The sequence below is a fragment of the Lagopus leucura genome, unplaced genomic scaffold (genome assembly GCF_019238085.1).
Source record: "Lagopus leucura isolate 7727_CA_CO unplaced genomic scaffold, USGS_WTPT01 Super-Scaffold_100056, whole genome shotgun sequence".
Classification (NCBI taxonomy): Eukaryota; Metazoa; Chordata; class Aves; order Galliformes; family Phasianidae; genus Lagopus; species Lagopus leucura.
In genome coordinates, this window is record NW_024962302.1 from 766,807 (window position 1) to 792,845 (window position 26,039).

General features: G+C 50.5%; 1 protein-coding gene across 11 annotated transcripts in view; it reads left to right on the plus strand.

Annotated features, from left to right (window-relative positions):
- Nucleotides 1-26,039, plus strand: part of LOC122188195 — a 108,978-nt gene that overhangs the window by 61,596 nt on the left and 21,343 nt on the right. For 3 of the 11 annotated variants that reach the window (XM_042886303.1, XM_042886300.1, XM_042886299.1), the window contains exon 3: nt 15,923-16,483. The exons of 2 other annotated variants lie outside the window; for them this stretch is intronic. In XM_042886303.1, coding sequence (XP_042742237.1) covers nt 15,923-16,376 — 454 coding nt within the window. In that variant the 3' untranslated portion in view covers nt 16,377-16,483. Of the gene's footprint in view, nt 1-6,378; nt 9,569-15,922; nt 16,484-23,965; nt 24,065-25,294; nt 25,404-26,039 lie in introns of those variants that run through there. 6 more of the 11 variants (XR_006181514.1, XR_006181507.1, XR_006181505.1 and 3 more) reach the window with 4 other exon arrangements.

Sequence of the window (26,039 nt, forward strand, 5' to 3'; positions counted from 1 at the left end):
GCAAAAGATCACAGTCAGACAGGAATGTTTCTTGATGAGCTTATGGGGAAATTGAGGCACTTGGAAGGTCAGACCAAAGCTGGCTGTGGCCCTGCTGGCTCATCTCTGCTTTGATGAGACTTCAGCATGCAGATAATACCTTTGGTTTTCCTGGGAGCTGAACCCTTTAAGAATCCAGTTGTGCTTGCCCAAGGCAATACTGGAGTGCAACAGACGCAGAAATGCAACAGATACAGGAAGCACAGCTCCTCCAGATGTGCAGAGCTGTGCTGGGTGCCTCACCAAGCCCTAGGCTCCATGAAACCCCCCTAGATGCCAGCAGCACCACCTCTGGAGGGTGCAGACCGGGGCAGCGCTGCGACGCCCAGCCTGCCTGCAGCCCTCAGAGCCATTTGCAAAATGCTCCCTTTGAATAAGCACTTATTTTTAAACCGTGGTTCAAGTCTCACCGAAAAAAAACTTAAAATAATAATGTATAGCCATAATACATCGGACGTGAAATAACGCCGCCGACGGTAACATCAATAACGTATGGAATAATAAAAGCTGCTGCTGATGTTGGAGCCGCGCGGTCAGCGTAGCAGGAGGAGCTGAGGCTCCCGAAGGCTCTCCAGTCTCTCCCACCACCATCTCTAATTCTTTTCTTCAAGTACAAAATCATTCTTCCCCTGATCTCACTTGTGGTCAGAGCTCGGCGCAGGCCCATCACTCAGCACGGTGATTTGGTTCAGCAGGTGTTGGTTGGGCAATCGTTCATTTCGGGCTAATCTGCTGGCGGCTGTCAGGGGTTATGGAGTATTTATTGAGTTTGTGTCAGGTCCGGATGACCAATAGCCGGCAGTCGCTGGATGCCCATTGACACTGATGATATTGCTGAATTAAACTAGGTGATGTATACAGAACTTGCTTAGAGCTAGTAATGAAGCTGGGAACCATTTGAAACACAATACGGAGGGCCCCGGTGCTCCGGGCTTTGCTCTCTACCTTTTAAATAAAAAATTATTATTATTTTCTTTTAACGCCAAAGGAGAATCCATGAATCGAGCTCCCCTGAAATATTTAGAGAGAAAAATAGAGTAGCCCAATGGAAATGAAAATCATCTTTATATTCTGTGGATTTACTGCCTGCTAGTTGGGCAGCGACTGAGGAATTTCTCAGCCGCTTTTAGAAAGGCAGCAAGGGGGAAAGCGGAGCGGGGAGGATGATGAGCTGATTATTGATCATGCTTCAAGGACCTGATCCCTTAAAAGCTTTGCTGAGCACCTTCAGCTCTCATTGACTTCAGCTCAGCGCGGGATCCGGATGCATTTGTCTGCGCCACGCCGTGAATCGCGCTTTGTGGGGACTGCACTGCCTGTGCCTGGGAGCTCAGAGTCCACTGAGGCGAGAACTGAGCATGGGGAAGGCAAGATGGGGCCACGGCCATGGGATGTGCCCCGATCACAACCCACCTGGGGCTGTCCCATCCCACCCGTGGGCACTGCTCACCTCCCAACAGCTGAGGGCACACAGCCAGGCTCCAGGCTGACGATCGGACTGCGTTGTTGCTTCATTATTCTGCAAAGAGCATCAGAGTTAATTTGGGGGACAATCAGCTCGTCTGAGGCTGTCACTGCTGCTGGCTGAAACCTGCAGCGCTGGAGAAAGAGCAATCAGAGCTGTGACCTTGGCAAGGACTGGGGTTAGATTACAGGCATGATTAAATGCCGAGGAGAGAGCTCTGAAGCTGCTATTTGAATACCTGTTTACATGTAGGATAATAGATGGCCACCCGCTGCCTGCAAGGCTGTAATTCACTCTGGGGATGCTGGGACGCAGATGACACCATAAAGCACACGAGGCAGTGCAGGATGCTGGCAGAGCAGCGCGGGGCCCTGCGGTGATTTACGGCCCTGGGCTCGCTCTATGGCCATCTCATCTATTGTCTTTTTATTGCAGACACTGCACAGAGAAATTATTATTGTAAAAATTTGTTTAAAGGAGCTCCGTAAACTCACTTTGATCAGACAATTTCACCTTAAAATCCTCCCGTTCCTGTGGCTGGAATGAGGATGAATGGTGTCTGAGTTATCCTCGGGTAAGGCTCCATGCCAGGCAGCAGTGGGGAGCTGCAGTTGGGCTGTGAGGGCCTCGTGGTGACATGGGGCAGAGGCAAAGCTGAAAACACCATGTGTGCAGCCTGGGTTCTTTGCAGGGGTTGAGACCCCAGGAGCCCTCCTGCCCACCCACAGCATTGTTGACAGCCCCAGCAAATGGGGTGGGTAGGGATGGGATGAGGATGGAGATGGGAATAGGGATGGGATGGGGAGAAGCAGTGTGAGCTGAGCTGCAGATCAGTCACCTCCCTTCTCTCCATCAATAGAATGGGTGTTAATGGCTTCTCTGAGCTTCTGCTCCTCCTGATGAATGATCTTTCTGAAATCCTTTCTGAAAAAGCACAGTTTGGGATTGGGGCTGAAAGCTCCATTTGATTAAGAGACTCAGGTGCAAATTAGGAGACGTTTCGTGTGCTCAGACTTCCTGCTTTTTCCATTAGGACCCAAGATGAAAATATTTCCATTACCATTTACAGCCCTTTGGTGCGTTCTCTAGTGCAGTCCCTGGAGCCCCCTGTGCACAGCCCCTGCTCAGGATCGGGGCTCACAGTTACCTGGTGCCACAGCCATGACCTTGGGCAGGGCACTCCATCTTTGGCTGGCGGCGGTAAACAGCAGATAATATTTCTCTATTTCCTGCCATGCAATGTGAGAATAAATCAAGTGAATACAGAAGGCTGCTCGGAGCAGCCTAGGAGCCAATGCCTTCCCAAGGTTTGTCCTGTTCCCATCGCACATCTCCTCACCCTGTGCCACTCACTGGGATCCAGCATTCCTCCAAAAGTGCCACTGTGCTTTTGTCAAAGTGCTGACAACCTCTGTGCAGGTTTTCCCAGGACCCCACAGCAAATTATCGGTGGCATTTGACACAGTGATCAGTGCCTGCCTCCCACCTCACCATTTGCCAACCATTGTAAGCCATCAGACATGAGGGTGATCTCTGCATGTGCCATCTATCCAGGGCTGTGTGGCAAGAGAGGAAAAAGAAGGAAAAAAAATCCACCATCTAAACACATTGGCACCCAAATCCCATCTCAGCTGAGAAAATGGTGTTTCTAAGAGGTCTGAGAGGGGCTTCTCAGTGTCTCCATCACTGTCGGATGACCCAGGAAGCGCTGAGTGCTCCATCTTTGTGCTGAAGAAAGGTGGTGGCAATGGGGCTCACCTCATGATGACCACCACCAAATTCTCCTTTCCCAGAGGAGGGGAGGGTTCTTGGGCACCAGGGGAGGCTGTGCCTTGTGCCCCACTCTCTTGGGGCAGCCTTAAAAACCCAAGTTCCTAAACAGCTGAAAAAACATAAAATGCTCCATATACTCTCTATAAACAAGCAGTTAGAGAAACCCAGGCTGGAAAACACTTGGTGGAATAAGGTCAAACTTCTCATATGAATCAAATTAGTGGCCGCTCAGCTAGCACCACAATGCATTAGGCTGAAGGGACGGGGGAACACAGCTATTCTCAAGGTTACGCTTTTGTTTCCTCTCTGGACTGCTGGCTGCTGGGTCTTTGGCCACGCTGAGCCATTCTAGGGGATATCTGCATCCACTTCCCAGCGTCTGCTCTGAAGGCGGTGATGAGAACCCTGATTTAAGAGGAGGGAGCTGTGAGGTGGGCAGTGGTGGTTTCCCCGATGGCTGAGCAGCACCGTGCTGGGCTCAGGGCCTGCAGCACACACTGAGCATCGCTCGGAATTCAGTGAGAGTTTCTCGAGACTGAAGCGTTCAATTTTACTCCACTGAGCATCCAGTATAATCCATTGAAAGGGCACTGTCCTTCAGGCCTTTCAGCCGGGCTGACAGCTGCCCTCTGATTAATTGACAGGTTAAAAAGATTGATTCCACATGTCAGAGCTGTAACCCTGCCAGAACAATACGGCTGTCAATTGGGCTGTAAAACAGACGCTTACATTAACAGCCCTGACAGCAGCAGCGCATGAACACATGCACCTGCCTTTATGGAGAGCCTAAACACACAGCCGGGCAAAGATTAATCATCCTGAAAGCAGTGCTGTGGGATCACATAAACGTCGCTGCAGAGGAGAAGCGGTGCTCAGACTGCTATGGGGACCCACGGCGGGGACCCCAGCACTGATGGCCACGGGGCAGAGCACTGCAGGGCTGTGCAAAGCACAGCCAGGGCATAACCCTGAGCACCAGCATTGCCCGAGGAGGGCCGTGCTCCAGAGATCAATACGGGCACTGCAGAGCACAGCTCCCAAGCACAGCACTTCTGCTCACTCGCTCGCTTTCCTTATCAGCACAATGTAACTCATTAATATCTGTCAGGCGGGGCTGTTTCCAAAGATCCTCAGCTGGGGCGCAGTGCAATATCTGAAGGGCGATTTATTTCTCTGACAGTTTTGGAGCTGAGAGCTCTGCTGTGGGCACTGAGTCCACATCCATGGGTGGTGGCCCCGCACTCCCACCCCCAGTGCTGAGAAATGCCAAAGCCCCGCACGCCCCGCAGCAATACGGAGAGGGTGAGTCACCAGGAGCCGGGCGCTGCCAGAAGACGTTTCAAAGCTTTTATGGGGAGATTCAATGCAGATATACAGAGATCAATTATCTTAAAAGCAGCAAGGAGGTTCAGCAAATATTTCCAGCTTTAAACAGGTTTATTTCCATCTGCACTTATCTGTGCTATTTAAACTCCATTGCTTGCAGTTAATCTTTTGTAATGCAGCATAAGAGGGCTTATTTACTTTCTAATGACATCAATTGGCCATAAATATTAGACATCTAAGGTTCGCTGAAGCTGTAGGGACAGTTTTCCATTCCTACTTGACATTTGACTATTTGCAGTGCTTCCTTTCTGTTTGTTCTTGTGTGACTCACTTATCGGCTGTCATAGGCCCGTGTTCGATTTATTTAAATTGAATGAATAAGTACATTAGGCAAAGCTGTCAGGGGAAGAGAGAATGGGAACTCGCGGGGATGAGTGATAAGTCAACAAGCTGCAAGGGAGATTCTGAGCAGAGCAGCACAAATCAAAGTGCTAAAGAGGAGGAACAAAGCGTGGTGACACGGCTCTGCCGGGAGCACAGCGGTGCAAACGGGTCCCGGAGTGCATCGCCAACGCCAATGCTTCTGCAGTTGCTGCAGGATCAAAGGCTGCAGGCTGCTCACTGCCACTGGAGCTGGGAGCTGTGCAAATACCCAGATAGCTCTACATGGGAAGACGGTGTTTCTTTTTAATTTTCTTCATTGCTTGCTACTTAGCCACACTAATTAATTGCGGAAAGCTCATATCGCAGCCCTACTGGAACTGTCGGTGCTGAATCCATTTGTCATGATCCAGGAGGGGGAGAAGAGACCTCGAGTCATGCTGTCATTCTCAGCTCATGGAAGCAATTTGCTTTGCGTGAGAGTGGCGGGGATGAAAGATGTGTTTGGGAACCACCTTGGCTTGCAGAGATCCCCCCCTGCTCTGCACACTGTCTGCCAGCCCTGCACCCTGCTGGGTGCACGGGGGGTTCCGGGTGTGAGAGCCCCATCCTGCTCTGTTCTGCTGATCCTCTCCCCCAGCACTGTGCTTTTGTTTCTCACCTCCTACCCTCCACACCCCCAGACCTTAATTGGCAGAACACAGTAAATCAGAGCTGACAGTGGTTGAATAGCAGCTGATTAAAATCATTTGTTTTCCAGCTCGGCCAGCTGCAGACTTTTGCCTGCATGACTCTTGTGGCATTCCCTGCATTGCTCGCTCTCTCTCCTTCCTTTTGAAGGAATCACGTCGCATTTTTCCAATTCCTCATGGATGAGGTGCTCTGATTGCCCCCTCCACTGCCGCCAGCCCACTCCCATAAGCGCAGCCCCATGCAGCCCACAGCCACGTGGAAGCTCCCACAGGGCTGCACAGTGCTCTCCTCTTTCACTGCACGGCCACATCTGCTTTGGGTTTGTTTGTGCTTGTTTGGCTTGTTTTTTTTCCCAACAGCAAAGCTGGGAGGGAGGGAAAAAGCATTTAATTTCTAATCCCACGTACCCGGATCGCAGAACAGTGAGAAAAGAGTTAGGAAGAAGCTGCCAAGGAAGGAAGGACCGGCACTGAGCGGGTGCATTGCAGTGAAATGCATTCCCATCCCAAAAGCAGGGCCACCGCCAGCCCCGAAAAATGCACTCTGGCCACGAGTGCCATTCCCCGATCTCCAGCATCTGCTGCCATATGCATCGAATTAAAACCAAATGCAAACTATAAATCTCCCTGCCATTCCTCGGAAAGGTTTCACATGACAACCACATTCCTGTGACACTTTCCATCTTATGTTTTACCGCACAGGCTAACAGCTGTTTCCAAAACAAACGCTGGTGATGAGCAGACAGAATCACGGCCGCTGGGACAAAGTCGCTGTTGTTGTACCGGGGCTGTGCCCATTCAGCTCCATGGGCCCAAAGCACGTGCAGGGAGCTCATGGGAGGACTGAGGTGTACGATGGGATTCTTCCATACAAACGTTATTTTCGTGCACAACCACGTCATGAAGCCAAGATGGCCTCAAGGATGTACTGTGCCCTACAGAATGGACCTAATTCTGCCTTCAGGTTTCCAATGCGGCGAAGTTTCCCTGGGTGACATTCACCTTCTCAGCACACAGATGGGCAGCACCAGTTCCGAAAGCGATGGCCTCGCCGGGAGGATGTTTACCTTCCCAAGCCGCCTTCTCCTTACATTTAAACAAAAACGTTTCCTTTTCTAAACAGTTTACATTTCTGATTCCAGAGGTATCCTGCTTGCCAAAACCACCAGTATTTGTCTCACTTTAAATGCATTTATATGCTAATGCAGACAGTCCCTCCTGCTTGCACATGTACCACACACAACTCTATAGAAATTACTCTTTTCCTGCTAGATTTACAAGGTGTAGCCATCAAACCTCTTTTCAATTCATGTGCATTGACTGCGACCCTGCAGTGCTGATGGTGCTGTGATGTGGTGGTGAAGTACAGCTCTGGGTGAGCCATTGGAGCTGTGGAGTGATGCTGCATTTGGAGGAGGGGGAGGAAGGAGACATAATAGCAGGGATATGGTTTGGGATGGCTGGACAGCAGCACTCCTGTTTATGTCACCTTTGGGATCATCATTTATCTTTTCTTATCCCCCACCCCTATTATTGCCCCTCACAAACATGTCAGTCTGTTTAACTTCTTCTTGAAAACTACAAAGAGATTCTGCTTTCAGAATCCCCAAATCTTTCATTTTGACAGTCCTGTTCTGCATTAAGGTCATATTATAATTGACACAGCAGAAGAAGATTAATTGTTTGGGTTGCAACGCGTAGACAGACGTTGGCTTTCTGTCTAAATTTGGGACAATCATTCTCATGAGGAACCTCAGAACTTCTCACACAATGGAAACTCCATTTTTCAGCCAGCCACAATCGTAACGCCATTGCACCACTATTAGTCTTGAAAGGACGTTTAAAAAAACTCGGATTACTCACTAAGATCTAAAGAACAATGTCATTCTTAAACTACCTTTCTTCCTTTCAAGTTTTCAGGACTGAAAGCTGACACTGGGAGGGGGAGAACTCTGACTCATAGCAGGCAGGTTGGACGGCTTGCCAGATCAGCCAGGGCCCAGCAAAGCTCTGCGTTATTCTGGAAAATAACGATGGAAAATTCATTTAAGAGTCGTGTATGGCTTTGCCGGGGTGGAGGAGGGAAGGGGCAAATTTAATTCAGGCCCAGAACTCCCCTCAAACGGATGCTGGATGTAAACTTTAGCTGCGTTTCTGTCAGCCTTAATGGATTTCACTTATGGGAACTATAATAAACAGCTCATTATGGAGTCAGCTGCGGGAGCGTTTTGAGCCCAACAGGGTCATTTGTTTTCCAAGGCAGATTTAGTCTAAAGGGGGTGGACAGAATAATCCCGCGTTCAAAGTGTCTGCATTAGCGCTGGAGGAGCGGTGACAAAGTGGCATTGGGTCCAAAGCAATGGCTGCTCTTTGCCCAAGCACGGCAAGAGCGCAGGGACGGCTTGGTGCTCACTGAACACAGCTCAGGGAACAGTCATTGCTTCTTCAAATGTTCCTGTTAACAGCACTTTAAAAAAAAAAAAATAAAATAAATAAAAAAAAATCAACCATAAATTCAGCTCAGAAACCATCCTGGCTAATAACGCCGAGGCTGGAACTTGTAAATGCCATCGCAGCTGCAGCTGTTGTTGTTGTGAACACTTTGAAAGCCGCTGCTTTCTTTGCTGGAATAATGATCTGCACTGTGTGATGACCCTCGAAACGTAACAGTGCTGAGAGATAACAGAGGAGCTGGGTGCTCGGGGAAAACAATTTGCCGTGAGAAAAACAGCCTGAGTCTTCATTACATTGGCTCTGAGTCCTACTCCTGAAGATGCTGTCGATGCTCCGCTCTCTTTTGAGGTTGGCCTCATCATTTCTTGTCCCTTCATTACGATGCCATTTTTTAAGCCTGTGACTGTTGAGGAGACAGTGCGATGGACGTGGGTCGCAGTGTGGTTACAGCATCCCCATGGTGCTTGTAGGGTCTGCAGGAGGAGCAGAACCAGGTGGGCTCACCCTGGCCCATGGGAGCAGGGCCATATAGGGCTGCCATCAGCCCATTCCAGCACTGGAGGGCTCTCCGGGGCAGAATATATTCCCCTCGCTCAGAGCAGGCAGTAACTCACAGCCCTGCAAAGCACTCTGCCAATACAGCATTTGCTGATGTATAGCTACAGCCATTTTCGCTGTTTCCCTTACTCTGTCTCCGTATAGAATAATATGCGATTAATTGATTTTCTGTCGCTCTTTTAGTACGGAAAATTAATTTTGGAGCAACCTTGTTTTCTCAGGGTATGAATTCTCTACATGCAGAGTAATTCCGCTCCTACATTATTCATGAGAGAAAATAGTGATGGAGTGTGTAACTGAGGCAGCCCCAAGGCCACAAACTGATAGTCTGCGTTACTGATACAACAATATTCCACTGATGCTTCTAAATAATTCACAGCTACAACTCAATTTGGCACCAGGCACGTGGCTCGGGGTGTGTGTGCTGAGAAGAGAGGGGGGATCCTCAGGGCAAGAGGAGCCATGCCCAGGGCTGGGGCATCACCCGGTGCCAGTGGTTCCTGTTCTCTGCTCCAGGCACAGAGCACCAGTTGGGCTTTGCATTTCCCACTGCAGCATAGTCTCCTGGGGGGGCTACGTGCCACCTGCCCCAGGTTCCCCTGTATGGATATGGGCTGCAGAGAGGGTTAACGGCCCCAGAGCTCTCCTCGTGGAAAATGGATGGAGCCTTTCCTCCCTCCTCCCCGCCGCTGGCATCGGCTGCACGGAGCGGGTCCAGCAATGGAGAGCCCCTTCCTGGCACCGGCCTTCCTCCAGATTAATGACTTGCCATGAGATGCCGAAGTCACACATCGGGATTTTTTAGCGTTGAACTGTACCTGGCACCCCACGGCCATTTATCACGGGACTGCAGATGGAAGGCAGCAGCAGCGGGATGCGAAGGGCCAAGAAACACAGCTCTGCAGCCAACCCGCTGGGGGCTGGAGGGCTGCAGTGCAGCCAGCCCAATGAGGGACGGGGGGGGCAACTGCTTTGGTTTCATCTGAGATGATAAATAGGATTTCTTTGGGATATTGGAGCAGCTGCATCTGACCTGGCTATTCATCTGACAGATCTTCGGGGTGCGTGATAACAGCTCTTAGAGGATGGATGTGGTGTTATAAGCCATCTGGGCACTGAATGTGATTAATGGCATTCACGGAGATAAACAGATCGCGGAGTAAGAGAATCCCTGCCCTCGTTTGGGACTGGAGCAGCACCAGGAGCTGAAGCTCTCCCAGCAGTTGGTGCCACATTGGTGCCAAACCCTCTGGGGAACAATGCCCATGTGCCACCAGGAACAACCCTGCAGCATCCCATGGCTGGGGGTCAGCACCCACAAGGCTGGTGGTGGAGAGGAGGGAACCACACCATCCTCAGTGCAGAAACCCTCACCCGGAGGGATGGGTTAAATAAACACTGAGATTAATTAATCACTAATGGCACAGACTAAAGGTGAGCCTTTACCATTCACAGACTGAAGACAGGAGGGTCAGGATCGAGGAACATTCACATTCCATTAGCAGAGCCCCAGCCCTGCCAAAAGGGAGGGAGAAATCCCTTCAGTCCATGCAGAGGAAGCTCGAGCTTATTGTTTCCTGCCAGGGCTGGGGCTACGTTTTATGAAACACCTGCGATGGAAAACACGAGCACAGACCCGTGGGGCCATCCCTGAGGACGCGGCCCTGCGCCGCGGTTGGGGGCTCTGTGCCACGCTCCGTGCCGCCGTGCCCGGCGAGTTCTCCTGGTCGGCATTAATAACAGCGGATCAATTACAGCAGGCAACCGGGAAAAGGGATTGTGAAATCCTTCCTGCGTAGTGCTGGAGGTGGTGTGTGTGCATGTGTAATGCGAGCGATACAAGCCACCCGAGAGGGGCTATAAAAGGTGCTTTCTTTTGCCTCCAAATTTTGCTCTGTGGCTGCTCTGTACCGTGCACCAGATGCAGCAGCAACAGCGCGAGGCCTATAACCTCCTTCCAAATGGTAATAAATCCCACAAGACCCCAGCACACTTGTAATTTACAACTCTGCTAAAATGAACATTATTTCAAGCTAAGCGTATTCTCCAAGGTGCAGGAGGAATGTGGCAGCTTTCCTGCTGACAGCGGAGTTTCTTTTTTTAAATGTCATGCATTCACTTTCATTACTTCCAAATAATTGCCCAAAAGATCAGCAGTCGGATGGGAGGAGAGAGCTTTGTATCGCTGTGGGTCGATCCCGTCAAGGCACAAAGTAGCCATGGGAATGGGCCACGGTGGGCAGTGCTGGTTCTGGGTTCCCCCCCAGCACTGCCTGGGGCAGAGCAGCTCCAAGACAAACTCCAGATCCTGTAATGCAAGCCCTGAAGGAAAGCTGTAAACATAGGAGCTGCTGGCAGAGAGCAGGGCTGGCCCAGGGCTGCAGCAGCCGCTCCCGCAGTGGGAGGTTTGGTCCTGGGATGGGCGCAGGCAGTATTTCTATCTAACAGCTGGAAAAGAAGGGCTCTGTGGTCCATGCACAGTTTTCTTCCTCTGCTGGAAAGAGTGAAAGGAGTGATGGAAAAAAAAAAATAAAAGAGAAAAAGCAAAAGCTGTAAGGAAACCCTGGGCAATGAGGGAATGTGGGGAAGAAGCAAAGTGAAGATTAGGAGAAGGCACCATCCTGTCTGCTTGGGAAGCAGCTGCAGGTGCATGGCACATTGCTCAGTGAGCTTGGCCACGGTGAACTCCCACCACCCTTATCTTCATAGGAGGAGCAGCACTGTGGGGCTCAGCGCTCAGTGATGCACTCTGTGCAGCTGCATCCCTGCACCCCTGCTGCTGCAGATGGATGGGGGCTGCCCCAGCACCCCCCAGAGCATCCGACAGGGGCCAGCCACGTCCCCGCACCACTGCCTGGTGTCCTCTCCATAAATGCAATTTACCTGAATGTCAGAGGAAAGCATTACAGATAACACACTGCGTGCGTCTCTGACCCAGTAAGTGCTGAAATCACAGATCTCATTATTCTGACATGATAGAATTTTTTTTCCCTCCCCGCTGCAACCCCGCTGCTGTTGTTTTCCAGACTGCAGACATAATTGCCGAAGGTGCAAAGCCTCCGCAGACAAATACGTCTTGCTTACTTCCCTAAATCTAGCAAAATGCCAGTTCTGTGTGTGCATAAGGAAACGCCGTTAGATCACGCTCGCAAGCAGCGCTGTTTCCATCGGGCACCACTCAGAGCTGCGCTCACCTCTGGGATGGTGTGAGACAGAATGTGGGGCAGAACAACCCGAGGGCTGACTGCAGGCAGTGCACACAGGGGCTGCAAAGCACCGTGTGGGTGAGTGGTGAGGAAAGGGATGTGCAGGGACACGGAGGCTGGCGGCGATGTGCGCGGCCTCCGCAGCAGCTCTGGCGTAGCAGTAACCCTACGTGGCTTTAATTGCAGCGCCATTAGGTCAGCCATGCAGTGATTGAGCACAGCCCTGAGCATAGCATGGGGAGGAAGGGCTGCAAGGCAAGTTTGCCCTTCAGGAGCAGAAGAGGCGTGGAACAGAGTAGGAGGATAGGGCAGGTGTGTGTCCAGTTGAGCAGGACAAGGGGAAATGGTTTTAAGTTGGGCAGGGGGAGATTTAGGTTGGATGAGAGGGGAAAGTTCTTTACTATGAGAGTAGTGAGGTGCTGGAACAGTTTTCCCATAGAGGTTGTAGATGCCCCATCCCTAGAGGTGTTCAAGGCCAGGTTGGATGGGGCCCTGGGCAGCCTGGTCTGGTATGAAGTGGGGAGGTTGGTGGCCCTGCATGCAGCATGGGGTTGGAGCTTCATGATCCTTGAGATCCCTTCCAACCCTGGCCATTCTGTGATTCTGTGATTGTGATGAGCAGAGCTCAGCAGACAGCAGGGAGGAAAAGAAGGGAGAATATCACCTTGGATTTGGAGAGGTTTCCTGATACAACTGCCCTCTGCTGCTCTTCTTCAGGTGTTTGTGAAGCACATCATCCATCCTTACGGGGTGCAGGTGGATGGAGCCAGGGTCAGATGTGACATGCAGGTGTGCTGAATGCCCCACTTTGAGCGATTCTGCTATGTGAGGGTGGACCAAGCAGGAGAGCTGGGAGGCAATTGTGTTGTCCTTGTGATGTCCCTTTTGTAGTTCCTACTGTCACTGGTCTCCAAATGGCCCAGTTATTAATGAGAGGTGGAAATCAGTTCCATGTGGCTCATACTCGGTCTGAAATATGGGTCTCCCCCTTCACCTGATGCTGGTGAGCAGTGCTGCTTCTTGAGAACATTTGGTTCAGAGTACAACAGAAAAGGTGCCCAAAAGTTGCACCATGTCCTGATCTTCCAGTTCTGGTTGGCAAAGGCAGATGTGCCTCCCAGCATAGATCTGGGGGTCTAAGCAGCCCCTGAGCAGCCTGATGCTGAACTGTGCTCTGATCTCAGTGTTACAGACGGGGAACCATCGCCATCCAGATCCCTCATCCTCACACTCACTCCCATGGTGGGAACGCACCATGCAGTTCAGCTGCGGCCCAGAACAGGCGGCTGCATCCACTGCTGAGAGCCTTCCCCCCGTGCAATAACCTCTCATTATTTTTTAATGTTGTTGTAACTTTATGGCTTAATCAGTATTTGCAATTTGTTAGTAGTCCAGGCTGCAATAAAATTGTTTTCCAGGTACTGAAACATCCTATCAAGGTTTGTAAAGCAGTGGTTCTTAGTTTATCACACTCATAAAAAGCACTGGCAACTTGACAGATATAATAACTTTTTTTATCAAGTGTCTAATTTGAGAGGAAATTAAGCCATACATTACATGCCGATCCAAACTGGAATTGGAAAAAGACCCAACCACCCCACTCCCACCCCAGCGTTTCCTCTCCCATCCCATTCCTTGCCCAGAGCTGGCTGTGCTCCTGCATTCGCTCTGCAGTACCCTCAGATTGCGTGTGTATTTTTACAGGGCACTGCACACTTAATAAAAAATAATTTATGTGGCCTGCATTGATGTCACCGCAGTGAAACAATGCTTTGCCTTTACTGCAGTGAGGAGCGGTGATTTATACAGGCGCCTGGAAATGCTTCCTCGAAATGCAGTGCAGATTCTCCAGGCCACTGCAGCAGCCACTGCGTTCCCATCCGGGTGCTCCCCATTATCACACCATTCTGGGGGATGGGGATTTGTTGGTAGGGAGCAGCTGGCCCTGCTCAGGATGGGGATTTGTCTTTGGGAGTTTGATCCATGCATCTAACAGCCCACCCCAGTACCAATCTGAGTAGCACTGATGGCTACTATCACACAGATCCCCCATTCCTCCTCCTTCCTCTGCTATGTAAACCGAATCATAGAATCATAGAATGGCCTGGGTTGAAAAAGACCACAATGATCACCTCATTCCAAACCCTCTGTTATGTGCAGGGTCACCAACCAGCAGACCAGGCTGCCCAGAGCCACATCCAGCCTGGCCTTGAATGCCTCCAGGGATGGAGAATCCACAACCTCCTTGGGCAACTTGTTCCAGTGCATCACCACCCTCTGGGTGAAAAACTTCCACCTAATATCTAACCTAAACCTCCCCTGTCTTAATTTAAAACCATTCCCCCTTGTTCTATCTCTATCCACCCTCGTGAAAGCCGTGGTGCTAATTGTAAAGCCTGTCCTCAGGCAGCAGTTGCAAAGATCATTATTTTGGTGGTTCATTCCAGCATAGATTTTCCCTGATTCCCAAAAGTGGCACCAAAATGCCAATAATGGACTGAGCAGGAGCAGGGTTCATTGGATGCAGATGTCCCACTGCCGAAGCTGCAGCAGCAGCAGGACTGGCCACTATTTGTTTAAATTTTCATGCTCACGAATGTCAGTGACACAGGAGACAAGTTTATGGAGAGCAAAAAAAAAAAAAAAAAAAGAAAAAAAAAGTTGACAAATGGCCCAGTAATCAACTGGAACATGCAATAAATCATTGGAGTGCCAATAACACTTCCAGGACGAGCTGCGAAAGGTCATTACGGTGCCACCATGGATCACGCAGCGCCAAACAAAGCAAACAGAACATGTTGGGAATAGGATTATGGGAGAAGCATCTGTCAGTTCTAATTAAGAATTAACTGTGGATCCTATGTAGAAAGATGTGTGGTTTGTTCCTCTCTCTCTCCCCTTTCCCACTTAGCTCTCCATTTTTTCCCTCTCCAAAATAAAACTCCATTAGTTATAAAAGAGCCCTCTGTCAGGGAGTCCATCTGACAGCAGTGCAGTAAAGCAGTGTGACAGCAGGGCTGCAGGGCAGGACGGGGCTCTCCTTGGTGCCCAAGGGCAGCCATGAGCTGCACAGCCCACAGGAGCACTCGCTCAGAGCCCATAGGTTTGGAGAGGAGCAGTAGGTAAAGAAATGCTGATGAGGTAAAGCAGACAAGTTAAAGAAACGAATGCCAATAAGGGAAAGGCATCACGGAATGCCCCACTCCTCCCTTACTCTCTCCACCCATAACACCCTCCTCCTCCTTTCCTCCTCTCTCCTTCTCCTCTCCCACTTTCTCCCTTTCTCCCCCTTAACCCTAGCCAAGTTTTACTGTGTGGGTGCCCATCCCAGGGCTCCTGCCATGAGTGGGCTATGCAAGCCGCGTGCTTTTCTTTATTATTATTATTATTATTTTTCCTTTCTTCTCCTCTATATTTCCAGGCCTCTTTTCTGCTTAAGTTGGCATTTCTTCTTTTTTCTCTTTCCTTTTTTTTCTTTCCCTTTCTGCTGACTGAGACAAGACCGCGTCCTACTTCAGCACCCCAGGATTTGTTACATCTTCAAGGTGCAGCTTTATGGCTGCAGTTGTCCCGTTTATGGTACAGTTCTTCTTATGGGTTCTAATAAACTTTGTAGCTCCAGGGTGCTCTTAAATCCTGATATGAAAGATAGAGAAGAATCATTATTTAGTCCAACTAAATATAGGATGCTTCACCCTTGAAGGCTGAGGATAATGTTTCTCTCGCAGGTGTGGACAGACCCATAACTTCTGTGTGCAGCAAGTGCAGCTGCAGGAGGAAATAATCAATGTTTCCCATGGAAGGAAGAGTGCTCAGCCCAGTGGAATGGGGAGAGGCAGTGGCAGCTGGATGGGTGCTTAGGAGGGTCGTTTAGCACAGGGAAACAGCATTAAGGCTTCTTAGAAGGAGGCATCAGCTAGGAGTGCAGGGTTCAGCTGAGAGCTGAAGGCATCGCTTGGTGCAGTTGGAAGGTCCTGAACCTCAACCGTGCAAATGCAATAGGAAGTTCTCCTGTGTCCAATATTCAGGTTTCCAGATGGAGTCCATTTTCCACCCCAACCAAGGAGACCTCAGCACCTGAAATATGAGAAGCAGAAGGGAAGTTGCCAGGCTGGGATGCAGCACTCACAATGCAAGGGGAAGCCAAGCACTGCTCCTGTTGAAATGGCGCAGGATGTGCTGCAGGCAAGGTCAGTGTCCTGTGCTGTGAATAAGCTGGTGGGATGCAGAGATTGCTTTGTGGTTCTGGTAGCAGCCAGTTGTATTTGGGCCATTTCTGTACCAAAGCCCTCTGCATTTGTATGGAGCTTAGGGCACTTCTACCAGTCCTACCAGGGGTGGAGGAGGGTTGTGGGCTCTACACTGAGCATGTTCTACATTGAGAGTGGCCCAACATCAAGTTGGGCTCTACTCTGTGTGGATTTTACCTTGAGTCAGGTTCTACATTGGGCAGGTTCTACACTGAGTTGGGTTCTACACTGAGTTGGGTTCTACATTAAGTTAGGTTCTATACTGAGCTGAGCCCTGCATTGAGTGGATTTTACATCAAGTTGGATTTAAGAGAAATGCTTTTCTTACACGTAGTTTTTTTCCCCTTCCCTCAGCTTTCCCAAATCCTGTCTGATTTCTGTTTTCATTCTGGGAAAGAAAAAGGAGGTCAAATGAGGTGGAAAGGCCTACACCATTCTCCAAGTTTTTTCGTGTGTGTGTTTTTCCTTGGAAGTTCCCTCGGAACAGCAGTGCAGCGCATTGCACACCCCAAAGATCAGTGGTCCCTTTGCTTGGCAGAAGTTACCGTACACCAACCATTGGTATGTTGTAAAAAGCCATCAGACAACAGCGTATTGGATCTGCAGTGTGGCTTTCAAAGCCATCACTCAGTTCCATTTCTCTGCATGCATTTTGCTTTCCGTAAAATCTCCGGGTTTTGTCTTACACGAATTATGAGAGATTTGTTTGTAGGGGGCGGTAATGCAAATCACTGGAAGCTGCAAATGAACTTCCAATTAAACACAACACCTCCCCAGAACCAGCGTTCTTCATGATACCAGTGGGCCAAGAGGAGGTTGACGTGGAGCAGAAGATCCCTCAGCCTTCGCTAGCCTTTGGCCTTTCTGCCTTTTTTTCCCCTTTTTCCTTACACCTCATCTGCTGTCGCAATCCCCCTCCTGGCAGTGAGTGATGGGCTGTCAGTGCTGGCACAGAGCCGTGGCCATAGGAGCTCCCAGCACACACCCAGCAACTCAACATGGGGCCGTGGCAGCAATGCATCCCCCACACTGCCAGGAAAGATTCCTCCCCCCACCCCCATGACCTGGTTACGCACATTTTCTGCGCTTCCTGCATGCCACAGCCCTGGCTGCTCTCAGCTAACGGCACAGAGGTGGTGCTGGCACTGGAACACCCATCTGATTGTGCTCACACGTATAAATAATTGCTTTAAAACACATGGGAAAGGCCAGGCTGCGAGACAGCAGCTTATTTGCCATTCAGATTTATACAAATATATATATATATATAGTTAAAAGTGCATTTTGTAAGCTCTCAGGGTGCTTGGCAGAGCCATGGCCCATCACAAATGCACTCGAGGTACAGCTGTGGGTTTTCTAGAATCATGGGGAGCCCATGGCTGCCTGTGGGACAAGGACAAGAACAAGGGCAGGAACAGGGACAGGGAAAGGGACAAGGAAGAGACAGGGCGAGGACTTTGCCACTAGGCTGCTGCTGGCACTGGGAGCTGTGCACCTCCCCAAATGAGCCCTTCCAGCAGTCTCTCCGCATTTATACTAAGCTGCTCCTCCCCAGCAGATGTTCAGAACTCACACGGAGGAACTTCCAAAGCAAACCATCTGGAAAAGGAAATAGCAAAGCCCTGGTGAGCCATCCCCCTCCTCTGCTGTGCCCTATACCTGGCAGTCCTGCTCCCAAAGTCATGGGGAGGGCTGGGGTGGGAAGGACCATGGGAGCCATCAGGGCTTCTCTTTGACTTCAGCCTTGCTTCCAGCTGGATGAGGAGCTTCAGCCCAATGATCTGCTCATGAGAATGGTCTTAGGTCTCCTTGGCCCTGGCCAAGCCCCATCCAGCTGCCACACTGCTCAGTGTCCCCACGGCTAATTTCATCTCTAGGCATGTGGGAATCCTTCAGGGAGCAGGCTGTGATCCCATTGCAATGATGCTCCTGGATTTCTTCTTTTTGAGGATTTCACTGAGGTCTCCCCTTCGCCATCTTCCCTTCTGCACAGCCCAGGAAATGGGGCAGTGAAAGCCGAGTCATCCATTCCTGCGTTATGTTTCCAAAGAAGAAAGTGTGACTGTCAGGTTTACAAAAGATTGTTTATGTTCAGCGGCGTGAAATGGGGAGCGAGCACACGGAGCAGAGCGAGAGAAAGACTACCCTGCCCGTGCTGACAGCGCGGCATTCATCCTCCACGCTACAGCAGACAAAGCGCTGGTGCCGCCTGACAGCGGCCATAAATCACCGCTGGGAGATGCTGTACCTACAGCTTATACCACTCCAGATGACAAACACACAATAATCCACACAGCACAGCACTTTTTCTCCCCTCCCTCCCTCGCATTCATTGGTGCTCCGGTGAAGGGGGGACGGCGTGGAGGAGACCTGCAGAGCCAGGGGCCGCTGAGGGGTATGGAGAGCTGAAAGCTGTGACCAAGTGAGCTGGGACAGGAGGTCCCAGTTTGCCATGGGCATGAGGAGGGGATGCCAAGCAGGGCTGAGTCTCCTTTGCAGTGCCCTGGGGGCACCAGGGTTCGATTGGGCGGGGGCAGCTGTGGCTGTGCCAGCGATGCCACTCTGCCACATCCCCACCAAAGGCACAGCCCAGTCCTGGGATGCACCCAGGCTGTGGTTGCTTGCAGAAATGCCAACGCAGCATTGCAAGGCCACCGGCACCTTGGACTGAGGAGGGAAAGGAGAGCTCTGTCTGCTTAGACAGGTCTTACATCCATGTATCCTAATTAACAAAAGATCTAATTCATCAAAGTGACAGCAGCTGTATTTATATCACCTCCTTCCATGGGGGCTGCTGGGGGTTTAGGGTTGGATTTTTATTCCTTTCCCTTTTCTGACAGCTTTATCTTTCCCACACACATTTTTATATTCCCTTTCTGGGGGAGAATGATTGATAATGAAGCTCTCCTTGGGAATAGGGCCATTCATTTGACATTTCCTACCTCCCCCCAAAAGTAGAGGGAGACATGGGGGGGAGCAGGAAAGAGGGCTCACCCTGATGTGGGGCAGGGCTGATCTACTGGCAAAGAAAACCCTGAGAGCCTGACAAGGCATCTGAATAGCACCTTAAATCTTGGAGAGCATAAAAGGAACCCCAACTGTTTTGGTTTGCTTTAATACCTGGAACCGCGTGGTTCGGGGCGGGCAGAGAGCGATGCTGAATTGCCATATAAATACAGGGGCTGTGGCATTTCCGAATTGCTCTGCTGTTCTCAGCAGGCTTGCTGGCGGGAGGAGTAAGGCTTGGCCATGATATAGGAACACCGAGATGGAGATGGTGGCAATGAATCCCCACTCAGCCGCTCCTCCCTGCTGCACTAAACCCCTGGTGTAGGCAGAGGAATCGCAGGATGCGAGGAGCTCGCGTGGCTGCAGGAACGAAGCCTAGAGCAAAGCCAACCCTCCATCCCTGCTTGGTGGATCAGCCATAAAACAGAACCAGTGGCATCAGGGCGTAGATCCTGATGTGCCGGGCTCCCTACTCCTCCCGCAGCCTCAACTTCTGATGAACCAATGTGCTTCGGTGCGCATTTATATGCAAAGGCGTATAATATGTCCCCTGTATCTAATTATCTGTCAACCTGAGGCAGTTTGTTTTCCAAATCGGCCTCTCGGCTGTGACTTTATGAGGTCGTAAAGAAAACGGTGCCACTCTCGCACTGGAGCGCCAGGAGAGCCTGGATCAACAAATTACCGGCGGTAATGGTGTCTGCCTGCCGCCATCCCCAGCACGGTGGGGACAGAGCCTGACCCCATGCCCTCCCATGCACCCATCCCTGTGCACCACCATGCACCCAAACCCATCCACCCACATGTCCCACCATCCATCCATCCCCTTGCACTGCCACGCACACAGCTCCATGCACCTGGCCCCGCACGCCCGTCCCCATGCACCAACCCCATGGTCCCCCATGGGTGCAGGTGTCCCCTGCTGTGCTGAGCCTGGCAGTGAGCTCCAGCTGAGGATTCCTCTGCTCACCCCGCTCCTGTGATTAATGACAGAAAAGAATTAAAAAAGCAGCGGGGAAAAAGAAGAGTGAGGGAGAGGGGAGGGGAGCGGGTCAACAGCTGAGTGCAAGGCAAGTCGCTAGACAGGGAGTAATTAAGATACTTGGGTAAATATGATTAATAAGCTCAAACTGGCAGGGTGTGCAGTAAACAAGGGCTAACCAGATGGTACCCTTTCCTTTCTGACAATGCTGCAAGCTTTGTGCAAACAGGCAGGAAGGCTCCGGATGCTCTCAGTGCCCTCGCATGGGGAGGATGCAGCACAGGGCCAAGCAGTGAGGTCAGCTGGTCCATTGACACACATCCCATCCGACTGCCCCACATGAGCCCCTTCCCAGGCAGAGGATGCCATTTCACCAAAGGTGAAACATTTGTGGAAATGCACTGATTCTGATGAAATTGCATTTGGAAAGAAAAATCAAAGGAGAAAATCGTTTCGATAAGGCCAAAGCATTTCTGTTGACCTTTTAGGAATTAAATGGCATAGAGTTTTTTTCCATTTCAAAATACATTTTGTTTCAATGTACCATATATATATATATATATATAACAGTAAGAACTACTGAAACCAGAATTAAATGCTGTGATTATCCCAACGTGGGATGATGTATTTCCATTTCCTGCAGTTCAATATTTCAAGAAATTAAGCACAAATATCCCTCTGCTTTGAAAAGGGGAAGGGAAAAAGGCAGAAAATGTGGTTCTTGCTGCTGCTGGAGCGTGGATGAGTGTCTGCAGATGTGAAAGAGGACATTTGCAACGCATTCAGATGGATGTTTCCTCATCATTCAGGTTGGATATCAGTAAAAATTTCTTCTCAGAGCACTGAGGCACTGGAATAGACTGCCCAGGGAAGCGGTGGTGTCACGAAGCATGGAGATGTGGCACGGAGGGACATGGTCAGTGGACACTGTGCGATGGATTGGGGTTGGACTTGGGGATCTCCAGTGTCTTTTCCAGCCTTAATGGTTCTGTGATCCTAAACTCATACATCTGAGCAAAATGTCTTAGTCAGTGAGCTCAGGGTGTCAGAGCTATCATTTTCATTCGACTATTTACTGTACTCAGAGAACCAAAAAATGGCCCAGAGGCTGCAGGTGTGACCAAGAGGTGACATCAGCCCTTGGCTTTCAGTTTCCTCAGGACAGAGATTCTCAATTTTCCCAGGTGTCACCCAAAAGCATGAGCTGTCCCTGCCCATTTTAGGCTCCATGGGTGCCACATGTGCCATGGGTGCTTCCATGGGGAGAACTTGGATGGCTCGGCCAGTGGCCTCACGGCACGGGAGCCACGGTGGCTCAGAGGGGTGGGGATGAGGTGGAGGATAAAGAAGAAAATTTGGCTCATCGACAGGGCACATATTTTTCCAATATAAAAGCAAATGGGGGAACCCTTAAATAAATTGACTCTATAAAAACGTCCCTTTGTATTACCGCCTCACCTTTTCAGGGAGAAAACACCGAGGTTTATTTTCATGGCTCCCGAATAAAAATATCACCGCCGCTCCGTAATTCCGCAGAGCCGCACGCAGTCCCTCACTGCTGGGAGTGCCCTGGCTGGGGGAGCAGCTGCCACATAATTACACATCCTTGTCATGAGTGCGGAGAAACAAGTTGTGGCATTTAGGAAAGGTCTGCAAAAATAGGTGTCAGACCTTAACTAATGGTGATTGTCCTCCCATTCTGCCGTAATTTACATTTAATTCGCACGTTTCATTTCCATTTAAAATATGATTACAGTGTTTTGAAGCACATCTCACCTGTCCCGTCCGATTAGGGCAGCAGGAGGGAGAACATGAAGCTGCAAGAGCAGGGCTGGCTGCAGGGACAGCACGTGGGGATGGGGAAGGAGCTCTGCAGGGATGTCATTGCATGGGAATGGATGTTTGGACACACGGACAGACAGACACACGGACACGTGGATAAACGGGCAGATCGACAGACACATGGACAGAGAGAAACACGGACAAATGGACAGACAGACACATAGACTCGTGGACAGATGAACAGATGACAGGCAGACAGATGGACACTAGACAGATGGGCACAAGGACACACAGACACCTGGACACTTGGACAGATGACGGACATGCAGACACATGGACAGATGGACACATGCTGTCATAAGGCCCCTTGCTGCTGTGCAGGATGTCCAGGGCCACTCCGCTTGCCTTCTGCTCCCCTCTTCACTTTTAAATGAATTTGGATGCATAAAGTTCAGCTATGGAGATGGAAAAGCAGGGCCTAGAAGGGGAGTTTTAGCTGTCCTGAGCAGAGGCACATTGGGGATGCCATCCCCTTCCAGTGCTTCCTAGTGCCTGGCACTATTTAAGCTATCAAAGGGAGATTCAGTGGCACGGAAGAGGAGCTCAGGCCATTGGATACCTGCAGACATGGGGCTACAGCTGCAGCAGGGACTGCCCTTGTGCTGACCTGGGGGAAATCTGAGCTTCTCCAGGTATGAGATCCTGTGCTGGTGGAGCAGTGCTTCACCTGAGAGCTATGAAGGCTGTGAAACTGCTCTGCCTGTGGTGCACTCTGGAAAAGACTGCTGGCATGGCTGCCAGCGGCTGCGTGGCTGCATCTCAGCCTCAGCCAAACCGCTGTCCTGCACACCTGGATGGGCACTGAGGCACCATGCAGTCCAGGCAGGAGCTGCAGCTCTCGATGTCGAACCCTTCCTGCTGCAGGGAGCTGTCGCTCCCCCCGAGGGCTTTCGGGAGGTTCTGTGACCACGAAAAGTCTCACCAGGAAAATCAATCACTCCCGCCCTCACCACCACGTCCTCATCCCGCGTCCCCCAGTGCTGCACCCGCCCACGGCGCGCCGAAAAGGCCGGCATGCACTGATTAATATCTGCTACGTGTAGGGGAAAACAACCGCCCCGTAAACAGTATTATTAACCCATGGGCCGGCCATAAATCAGTGGGAGAAGGTGACCTCAGCAATGCTGGAGTAATCCTGTGTGTCAGGGTAAATTTATGAGGCCAATTTTATTGGCCTGTATGACCCAGGCTCCTTGGAGATGTCTCAGTAACAAATCCAATCCATATCATTTATTAGCTTTGTACAGTGTCAGCTCTAAGCATAGGAGGGATCCCATTAAAACGTATTGCTCCCTCTGCAGAAGATGGGCGCAAATAAGCCGCCGGATAATTGCCGGCTGCGAGGAGCCCTCGATTAAGAAATGGCTCGTGGTGGATTTGCTCTCAAATCCATGAAGCTGGAGCCTGGGGCTGGAGCTGCTGGGGTTTGGGTTGGTGATGCCTGTGTGGGGCTGGCCGTGGGGAGCACTGGAGGACTGGGAACACTGGGGACACCGAGAGCAATGGGAGCACTGGTTGCACCAGAGCCACCAGGAGCACTGGGAGCACTGGGGATGCCACGAGCACCCTCAGCACCTCGTGCATGGCACCTCCTGTGCCTGATGGTTGTTGGCTAACCAGAGCTGGTGGAGGCAGCTTAAGTCTGTTTGACTGTCCCTGTCATCATAAGGTTTACGGATGGTTAATTTATTCTTTATAGCACAGTCATTGATGGCTGTTAAATCACAAATGAGAGCCAATAAAGGGTGAATTGCAGCTGAAATTACACTGTTTATATGACAGCAGAGTGCTGGCTAAAAGATTCATATGCCGCTGATGAAGTACGTTATAAATTTTAATTACCATAGTTTGTACAAATGACATGTTTGAAATGCTATTGAGTAATGTGACCCTGATAATGAAACTATAAAATAAATCATTAACTTTCTGAATGAGCTTTTTTATTTCCATGCTACATGAAGTAAACTTTCCAATTTATTCCATTGCAGCCCTCTTTCAAAAAAATAAAAAGAAAAGTGGAGGGAGAAGTGTCACCATCCAGCAGCAGGGGATGTGGACATTTGGGGGAGGAGAGCATCATGCAGAAGGTATGTAGGACATCAGGGACTGCCTCGAGATAACCAGAGCCCCAAAGCTGCCATGGCTTTGCCCTGGCTCATGCAGTACAAGGCAAGCGGGAGCACAGGGATAAGGGCAGGGATTGAGCACCTGCTCTGAGGATCCATCAAAACCTCAAGCAAAGGAGAGAGAAAATCTCTGCCAAAGTCAGGGTGTGATTACCACTCACTCCTCAGCCAGGCTGTGCAGCTCGAGCTCCCCTGGGAGACCCAGCTTGAAGGCCAGCTGCATGCAGCAGGAGAAGGGATAATTCCCTGGCTGGGTGCAGAGCTGAGCCCTGAGTCAGCCAGGGATTTCGGGGAGCACAGAGCGTGCAGTCCTCCAAGCCACAGACTCTGTTTTGGCTCCACTTGCTCAGGATGAGGAATGCTTCTTTAAGCCTCCTGGAAGGACGCTGATGCCAGGCTGCTCCCTTGTTATGGCGCCAGGGGTTGTTTCCTAAGGGATGCACAGCAAGAAGGGAGTGTGCCAGGGCTGCTCCCTGTCCATCTGCACTGGGGTTGGCAGGTTCCAAGGGCAGGGCAGGGGCTCTCCTGTCTCTGTTGCTGGCTTATTCCCTGCCTGCTCACAGAAACTGGGGCTTTGGCACACCTACCTCAGCTTGAGTATCAGGCCTTCCTGTTCCTCAGCTGTTTCACACTGTAGATAAGCAGCTAACAAAAGCCCATGGCTACCCCACACCATCCCATCCCATCTCATTGCATCCCCATCCCATTGCAACCCCATCCTATTCTGTCTCATCCCTATCCCATCCTACCCCCTCCCACCCCACCCCATCCCACCTCTCTGCATGACCTCCTTGAGCCTTTTCTTCCTCCCCAAAAGTGTTCAGAGTTGGAGAGCTCCCAACGTCCGCTTTTGTCTTATCAGCCCGGCCGAAAATATTTCCAAGCCGGCTGCTCATGCTGCACTACTTACCATTAAAAGAAAGGACCACATTATTGCTGTTATAAACCATTGATTAAGGTTTATAATAGCAATAATCCCCTCGAAATTCATTGTTACTGCAGTTAATGACCAGTTTATTAGAGCGTTAACCATCCTTGGCAATGGGCTGAGTCGTTTAATGCTGGTAACGACCAATTTCTCAAGGGTTATTGCTTAAATAACAATCCTTTGGTAGATATATGTTCAACCACCAGATACTGCTCCAGCTGGAACCTTCTCCTGTGAAATAATTGTTAATTATTTCCCCCAAGTTTAGCCACCATGCCTCAAAGCTGTAGATGGAGAGGACTCCTTAGCGTGCGAAGTGTTGGGGATGCTGCAAGTAGAGACTGAGCAGCACGAGGAGAAGCAGCCAACAAGGTGTGAACCATCTCACAGTGCCAGTTCATGGGTTTTTCTCCTTCCATCCCCACAGTGGTCCCTTCCCAGCTGCCTGTCAGGATGCAGTGGCTCCAATGGGGAGCAGCAGGGAGCAGCACCACCAGCATCCCCCTCCACTGCGTCCCTGCATTAACTCAATCGGAACAGTTCGTCGCGTTAACTGTGTCCTATCGTGTCACATTAGCATCATCCTTCTAACTGTGTTCATTTTGCCTGACATGATATGAAAGGTACAGATACGATTACCCTTTAATTGTGTCATATTAGCAAAAATAAATACCGAGATCGTGCGAGGCTAATGCAAAACGATGGCAAATCCTTGCCATGCAGGGAACAGGATCAGACTCTCGTTGTCCAGGGAGGGCCCTGAAATCTGCCTTTTACAAGAGGAGTGTGACTGGATGGGCAAATTTGGGAGGAAATGAGCAGGAGCGGTTCTCTGCTCAGTGTTTCGACATTCCCCTACCAGCCTCAGAAACTCACACAGCACATTGGATGCTAAGCCTTCCCGATTCTAAACCTAAATTGGAGGGTTTAGGTGACGGCTGAATGCGGTTAGGTTTGGCTGCAGTGTTCCTCTCCCTCCTTTTGCTTTTTGTCACTGAGATTGTGGGC